Consider the following 8,221-nt stretch of genomic DNA (forward strand, 5'->3'; position numbering starts at 1 on the left):
GAGCTGCGTCCGTAACTGCCACCGTCTGTGGCGGCAGCCACCAACCAGACCAGACCGGCCGCTGAGCCGGAAGTGTGTCATTAAGGACCGCTCAGGTTCCGCGATGTGAAGTACTGTAACCATAGTTTTTTCTTTCTTTCATTTCTTTATTGTGTATCAATCAAAACAGGCTTACTACAATCTTTTCACTCAGAATTGTGGTACAAATCAACTGAGCGAATATAAAAAATAGAACATTTGATAAAACATACAAGCATAGAGAAAAACAAAACAAAAGCATTTCATATAATTAAATTAATGCAAGGCAAGTTGATTTGTATAGCACCATTCATACACAAGGTTAACAGAGGCATTGAATTACAGACAAAGACATTAACATTCTGAATAAAAGCAAAATATTAAGACATTCAAATGAAAGCATTACATTAAAATAGATATTAAAACCAGAGCGATAAAACATGATTTAATTGCAATAAAGGTGCATTTAAAAGACAATAATTAATTATTAAGATTAATTTATAGGAAAGCTGCAGAGAACAACAGTGTTTTTAGGCCTGATTCAAATGAGCTGAGCGTATGAGCACATCTCAAGTGTTCAGGAAGTTTGTTCCACAGGTGAGGAGCATAATAACTGGATGCGACTTCACTTTGTTTGGTTCTGGTTCTAGGAACACACAATAAACCGGTCCCTGACGACCTGAGGGGTCTGAAATACTCTAGGATGTATTTTGGTCCGAAACCATTCAGTGCTTTGTAGACCAAAAATATAAAAAATAGAGGTCTATTTAGAATTATATCAAAGTTTTCATTGACAGTCAAGGCTTGTTTGTCATTTTCATTTTTCAAAGTTTTTTTGAAATTAAACAGTTCATTGAAAAGAACCAGTAAATGTACATCTGTGGCTAAATTGTGTGTCCATTAAGATTAGACAATTATACATCATTTCTTTTTTTTGTCCTGCATAATCACTCCAAATTTAATAACGTGAAATTCCAATTTGGGTTCCAATACCTTACAGTTTATCAAAAAAAGACAATTTTAACATGTTCAACCATCAGTTATAATCAAAGATATATATTTCAAATCATTTCAAATTTACAGAAAAAAACACAGATTTAAAACAAGAAATAATCAAAAATAATAATTAAATTTATTCATTTTAACTTAATCCCCCCCCCCACACACACACACACACAATATCAAACGCTTTGAAGACAAAAGAAGATTGGAAACCTGTCGGTCATTCACGAGCAAGAAAAACAAAAGTGCCACAGAGACACTCCAAAGAAGTTGCTGCATGTAGTTTATCTTCGCTATAGTTTTCAATCCTTCTTCATGTCTAATGCAGTATATATTTCAGCAGATGCTCCGTTGACATACATGCCGAGTCCAGCACAGAGCGGCTGTCTGAACGTGGTGTAGACTGTGTGCAGGAGCGTCATGGTGCCAGTGTCAGAGACGCTGTAGAAGGACAGAGTGCCTGCACCGTGATCCACGTACAGTCCGACTCTGGAGGACTCAGGGCCTGAGATGGCAGTTCTGACACTGTTATGTGTTAATTCATAACCAGACTGCCAACATTGTAGTGCCCAAGACTTGTCATTGTTTCCAAATGCACTTTCTTCTCCTGCTCTTTTAATAGACTTGTATGCGACTGCCACAAAAACTTCACGCGTATCCCACTTCACCTCCCAGTAACAACGTCCGGTCAGACCTTCTCTGCTCAAAACCTGAGAACAGCTAGTGAATTTATCTGGGTGTATAGGATATTCTGGGTTTTTTGGCCGACATCTAGCTTTTACTCCTCTGTCGATTGCAATGTAATGGTGTGCAGTGTTTGGATCCAGTGTGATTTGACGGGAACACTTGAAGAACTCCGCTCTGGTCTTCAGCTCGCCTCGTGGCAGCAGTGAGTCATCCACTTCGGCTCCTCCTCTCGGCGGGCTTTCGGTCCACTCCTCGCTCAGGACGTCCCGCGGTTCGTCCCTGACCTCTGACCCCGCGTCTGCGGCGTCGCCGGGGCGTGACAGCGAGGTGTAGCGGTGCAGAAACTGGGTGGGATCCTCGGTGTGCTCCAGCTGCTCCAGCTCAATGTCTTGCTTCTTCAGCGCCGCGATCTCCCGCTGAAGCAGCTTCACGCCTCTCTCTCGGCTCTGGATCTTCTGTTGGATGCTCTGCCGCCTCGCGCCGAGCTCCCCGCGCCTCTCGGCAATCTCCGCCTTGGCGGACACCGCGTCGTGGCCCCTGTGTTCGTCCATGGAGCAGAGGTAACAGATGAGCTGTCGGTCGGTGCGGCAGAAGATCTTCGTCACCTCACAGTGACGCGTGCACACGTTCTCCTGGAGCTTCTCGGACGGCTCGACCAGCTTGTGCTTCCCAAAGGCCGGGGAGTCGTAGTGAGGCTGGACGTGCTGCTCGCAGTAAGACACCAGACACTGCAGACAGGACTTGACAGCTTTCAGCTGTCTGCCTGTGCAGACATCACAGGCCACGACTCCGGGTCCAGCACAGCCGTGATCAGCAGGAGCAGCTTGAGGTCCAGTCTTCTTCTTCAGCTCCTCCACTAGATCTGCTAACACGGTGTTCTTCACCAGGACAGGCCTCAGCATGAAGGCCTGTCTACACTGAGGGCAGCTGTGGTTCTCCTTCTGACCCTCCTCGTCCCAGTAGCTCTCGATACACTTCACACAGTAGCTGTGTCCGCAGGGGATGGTCACGGGCTGCTTCAGTAGATCCAGACAGATCGAGCAGCAGAGCTTCTCCTGGTCCAGCTGAATTCCTTGCTGCGCCATTCTTTCGCCCTCCCCGGTGTCAGTGGAAGTCAAACAGTTTCACTTCCTGATAAGCGCCGCCCCCTCCACACAACACACAGTGAACAGGGCTCGTCAGCTCTGGTGGCCCGAGGGGAGGGGCTCCATTTGAGAACAGGAAGAGGGGGGTGGGGGGATTTCAACAAGGAAGCAATGTCCTTAATGAAAACTAAAAGAAAAACTTTATTTAAATGTACATGAATGAAGTCAATAAAATAAAATAATGATAACAGTACTAAATAAAAAAAAATAAAAAAGGGCTAGAATAAGTCAGACATAAGTATGTTAAGTTCTTTTGACATGGATTTTTTTTTTAAATACTTCCACAGCATTTGTTATGTGAAGAGTACAGTCCATAAATGGGGATGTATATAGTATTTATAGAGCGCAACACGATATTATCTGCCAACTGATATGAGCCGTTAAATGTTGCATTCGTGTTTTACATTTCAGGAAAAAATAAATGTTTATTTTCTTCATTAAAATTCTATTTATAGGGTTGCATTTGTAATTTTTTTCAATTTAAAGTTATAGTTGTTCATGATAAAAAGTTTATTGTTAAACTTAAATATCAAGCCTCAATTACATTTTTGTCATAAAGGTTTGATAACGACCCTTTTAGGAATCATTGACAGATTCAAATATATATATATATGTATATCTTGTACTAACTAATACATTATATAATATACAATTTTAGTGTCTGTGGAATTTGATATGAGGTAATCATTTCCATATGCATCGTATGATTTCACAAGAATAAAAACGTCCAGTTGCTTCAACATTGTTTTTTCACAGGTGACAGTTTTAAAGAGAAAAACACTTTCAACTATGCTTTTTTTTTTTTGCATTGAAAATTTGTAAATGAACGCCGCACCGTTGATTCGTTCACAGCAGTTCAATCTGCGCAGTAGCTGGTTTACATCACATGGAACCAGTTTGTCTACGATGATCCCGTCACCTCAGTTAGACATTGAAATATAAGACAGAAGTAATCTTCGGCCCCCAGGTTAACTACTACAACTGTTTATTGGTCCACCCTCAGTAACATGTTTCATTCACAACTAAATTTTGAAGCTCGTGTCAAAAAAACCTAATTTCAATCTTTGATACTTTCATCAAAGAAATCTCGCTTCCAAGTCGAAGCGGCTCCGTCTTATTCCTGATCTGGAAAAGCTTATTCGTGCTTTTTGTCTTTCACGTTTGCAGGACCCTCCCCCTCCTCCTCCCACAAAGAGCAGAAGTGACACACATGCCTTTGAAAAAGGAATCGTGTTTTATTTACAGTGATTTTCATCAGAATTACAATACAAATGATTTGTAGACTCCAAATCAGACGGAGAATCGATTCAGAGTACGAGGAGGATGGCTGGAGGCGTGCGTGTGTGTGTGTGTGTGTGTGTGTGTGTGTGTGTGTGTGTGTGTGTGTGTGTGTGTGTGTGTGTGTGTGTGTGTGTGTGTGTGTGTGTCTGTAGAGTGTGTGGCAGCTTTGGCAGAGTGAAAGTCCTCCTAAGTGTCTGTAGCCTCCTCCTGTTCTCTTCCACCTCTTCTTTTCTTCAGTGACTCTCTCCCTTCTTCCCCACGACCTGCAAGGAACAAGAATATAATGATCTCTCACTCTCTCTCACACTCACACACACACACACACACACACACACACGCGCGCACACGCGCACACGCGCACACACGCACACACGCTGCTCCGTACCCGTTTGAAATCGTTCATGTTGGTGGCCTGTACCGGGGTGCCGACGAACGTCAGGTAGTTGATCTTTGTCGTCTCCTCGTCTCCTTGGTTCGACTTGACGAACAACTGGTAGAAAAACAAAAACGGAGTAAAAACAATTAAACTTCAAGGTTTTTTTTTTAATGCTGCCACCATTTTAGCATAGACAACAAACTAAGAGGACAGCTTCACTCCAACGTCACTTTTGCTGCACATGACGACAGGACGAGGACGATGTTGCCTGGCGGGGTCTTTACCGTAACGCTCTGCACGTTCTGAAACTTGACGTAGCGCAGGGGAATCAACCTGTCCTCTTTGTAGTCCTCCTCCGACAGCTCCAGAGCCTGGGTGGCTTCGCTCCGCTCGGCGTCGTCAAAACTCATTGACCGGGGGAGGTTGATGAAAACCTTCAGCACCTTCGGGGCCTGGGCTGCAACGAGAGACGAGGGAGGAAGGAGCGGCGGGGAAAAAAGGACACAAAGTTACGTAATCGGGCTGAGTAGAGATGGGTGATTCAGATTAGTAAAAGATGCAGAATTAAAACTCACCAAAATCTGACGACAGTAGCTTCATAGAGAAGAGTTTCACCGGCTGGTTGAAGGACATAGTTATCAGCAACTAGAAAGGATTAAAAAAAAAAGGAACGGCAAAATTATTACACAAAAAAAAAAGACAACTCATAAAAAACTAAAACAAAATGTGCGGACTTCAAGTGCCTGCCTAAAAGCAGCCACAGTGAGCTTAAGGCGACAAGAAGGGGCAGCTGAATCTTACCACTTGCACATTTCTGCGACGGTAAATAAACGAACGTGCCGACAGCTCATACCTGTTCGTCGCAGTCGGACTCCAGGTAGGAGGAGTCTTTGACTAGGCAGTTGTCGAAGCCACAGTCGTCGCTCTCATTGAGGCACTCGCAGCCGGCTTTATTGACAAAAGGCATGAGGTCCATCTGCAAGGAAACCAGACGAGACAGAGTCACCTCCAGGCTCTGTGTCAGACCTGAATGTTCCTTTCACGCATTCATATTCTCCCTGGTTCACAGCAACACTTCTGTTCCCAACTCCCAAGATACACACATCCTAAAGAATCAGGCATCGGCGCCAGGAACGTTTTTCCAACTCACGTATCCCTTTGGGATGTCGGAGTCCTCGCTGTTTCCGGGGTCGTTCTCCGTGTGCTGTTTGATCTTCTCCTCCAGGCCCGCGGCGTCCGCCCCCTGATACTGGTCCACCCGAACGTGGTTCCTGAAGAACAAGAACGTCGGCGTGGCTGAGATGTTGTTGGTCGCCGCCGTCGACTGAGAGAAAGAGAAAATGAACGTTTTTTATAGAGGAGTTCGCCTGCTCACCGTTTTTTTTTCTTTTCTACAAATTTACTTAGCTTCTATTTCTCATGTAGATTTATTTGGCATGTTAACAAAGACTCATTTACAGAAGTGAAAACTTAAAAACTCTTACTGTTCCTCGTTTAACCCCGTACAGTTCAGACTCACCTGACACACGCGGACATCAACTTCGAGGAAAACCACCTGTGGGTGCTTGTTACTCAACGCGTTGAAAGCCGGAGCTATCGTGATGCAGGGCCGACACCTGAGGAGGCGGAGGACAGGGCGTTAGTGATCTGCTCGGGTACCTCAAGTGGAAAGATTTAATATTTACTGAATCATTTCGAGTTAATGCAAAACTTTAGCGAGCAGATTTTCATCTTTTCACAGTTGTTTATTTTAGCACACAGAATAATTCGGGGCGTCTGCACTTTTGGTTTGAGGCAGAAGAACAGTGACAGAAGTATGAACCTGACCCGTCTGTATGCATGAGCTCTTAGTACCCAACAGTCTTCAAAACTATTATTTACAATATTATTATTACATCTAAAGTAAGTTGTTAGCAGGTGAAACTGCATTTTTAAGTAATGCCAAAAAACTATCAACACTGAAATATACGAAATTAAAAACTAATAAGAATTACAGCCCGACCGTTTAAATTCACATAAAATAAATGAATGTTTATTATCTTAATTCAAGTTCTACATATTTGGATGTATTTGTGTTATATTGGTATTCATAGTTATTCATGATAAAATAAAATATACAGCCACAATTACATTTCTTTGTAGGTTTGATAACGACTGGTGTATCGTATCGCAAATCTTGTGCTCCCTAATATCGATATCATCTCCCCAAAAATCCATATCAGTCGGGCTCTAATATTAATATACACTGAGTGGGATATTTTTACGGCTGAGGAATAAACTTGACAGCGTCTCTAGTGGACAGATTACGAGATGAAGACACTCTTGTTACTTATCAGCTAGCATGTTTGCTGATGTAATAAACCTCCATGAAGCTAATATTTTATGATTTAACAATGGAGATTTAACCAGGCTACGTATTCTAAGATGTCACCGGTGTGGCGGTGAGCTTGATTCAACCTGGCAGTTTCAAAATGATAATGATATATATCAAATCCTCTCACCAAACATAATAAAACCCACAAAGTTGCTGACATTATGATATAAGATGAGATAAGATATACATTTACTCGTCACACAATGGGGAAATTTGGACATTACAGCAGCAAAGTGGACAGAAGAATATAGGAAGAAATTTAAAAAAGCAATAAGTATGTGCAAAATATGACAAAATATAAAAAAGATATATAAATACTATATACAGAGCAGTAGCAATAGTTACACATGGAGAATAAATATACATATTGCACAGTTTGTTAATTGTACTATAAGTGTACCAGTGAATTATTGTTACAATAGTTGAGTCTTGTGCTTGTGTGTGTGTGTGTGTGTGTGTGTGTGTGTGTTCTACTGAGAGCAGTGCTGGTTGTACAGTCTTTTTATAACAAAAAATATAAAAATATATAAATGCTAACAGTTTCCTCTGCTAGCTTAAACTTTGGGGTTAGGTTAGAAAGTGTCTGCTGTCATAAAATACAAAGAGTACAGTCATGACCATATAGGGATTAAATATTATGGAGGCTAATATGTACCACTTAATGATTTTTAAGTTGGCGATATATTGGTAGTAACTTGAATGTTTTTGTATCAATGTTAATGATGACAGACTGATTCATATATCGCACTATACCTTTAATTATAATACGACACCATAACAGCGAAGTTACTGTAATACTGCTATGTCATTGTAAGCAACACGGCTAACGTTAGCATGCTAACCTAGCATGCTAACCTAGCATTGAACAAGCCGCTTTCCGGTCAAAACAACCGGGCTCTTGTCAACTCTACAGATCGGCACCACGACGAGCTCCGGGCTCGGTTCCACGGAATCCGGCGAACCGAGCCCGGAGGAAACACACAGCGCGGCCTCGACGCCGGGGGTTTTGGAGGCTCACCCAGCCATTGTGAACTTCACCACGGAGAGCCGGGAGCCGGCGGACGTTAGCTCCTGCTGGAAGTCCGGGTCGCTCCCGATCACTTTGACGCCGACCATGGTTTGGACTCTGCGGCCTGGGCGACGTTCAGCGACGAGGACGCGGGGGAACTGGTGGTCTAAACGGACTGTGTTTGTAGCTTTCTGTCGGGGTGTTAGCTGCTAGCTCGTCCGCAGTGAGTCTGAGCCGCACTACAGCACAGTGAGCCAATGCAGGAAGTGGACTCCTGATTGGTCAACACACAACAGGAACAGGAGTTTTTTTTTTCTTCTTTTTTTTTT

The 8,221-nt window shown here is 43.1% G+C and overlaps 2 protein-coding genes across 2 annotated transcripts; both read right to left on the minus strand.

The window, feature by feature from the left end:
- Nucleotides 1-125: 125 nt before the first annotated feature.
- LOC118284522 (E3 ubiquitin/ISG15 ligase TRIM25) lies at nucleotides 126-2,839 on the minus strand. The gene has a single exon (XM_035607289.2). It carries the CDS (start codon nucleotides 2,790-2,792, stop codon nucleotides 1,323-1,325), a length of 1,470 nt encoding a protein of 489 aa, XP_035463182.1. The 5' UTR covers nucleotides 2,793-2,839; the 3' UTR covers nucleotides 126-1,322.
- Nucleotides 2,840-4,063: 1,224 nt separating this feature from the next.
- txnl1 (thioredoxin-like 1) lies at nucleotides 4,064-8,163 on the minus strand. Its single transcript, XM_047329501.1, has 8 exons — nucleotides 7,902-8,163; nucleotides 6,029-6,125; nucleotides 5,660-5,833; nucleotides 5,363-5,485; nucleotides 5,085-5,154; nucleotides 4,794-4,966; nucleotides 4,519-4,623; nucleotides 4,064-4,396 (listed from the first exon to the last, which is right to left on the minus strand). The coding sequence occupies exons 1-8, from the start codon at nucleotides 7,997-7,999 to the stop codon at nucleotides 4,367-4,369; spliced, it is 870 nt and encodes a 289-aa protein (XP_047185457.1). The 5' UTR covers nucleotides 8,000-8,163; the 3' UTR covers nucleotides 4,064-4,366.
- Nucleotides 8,164-8,221: the final 58 nt, after the last annotated feature.

Source organism: Scophthalmus maximus, chromosome 20 (genome assembly GCF_022379125.1).
Source record: "Scophthalmus maximus strain ysfricsl-2021 chromosome 20, ASM2237912v1, whole genome shotgun sequence".
Taxonomy (NCBI): domain Eukaryota; kingdom Metazoa; phylum Chordata; class Actinopteri; order Pleuronectiformes; family Scophthalmidae; genus Scophthalmus; species Scophthalmus maximus.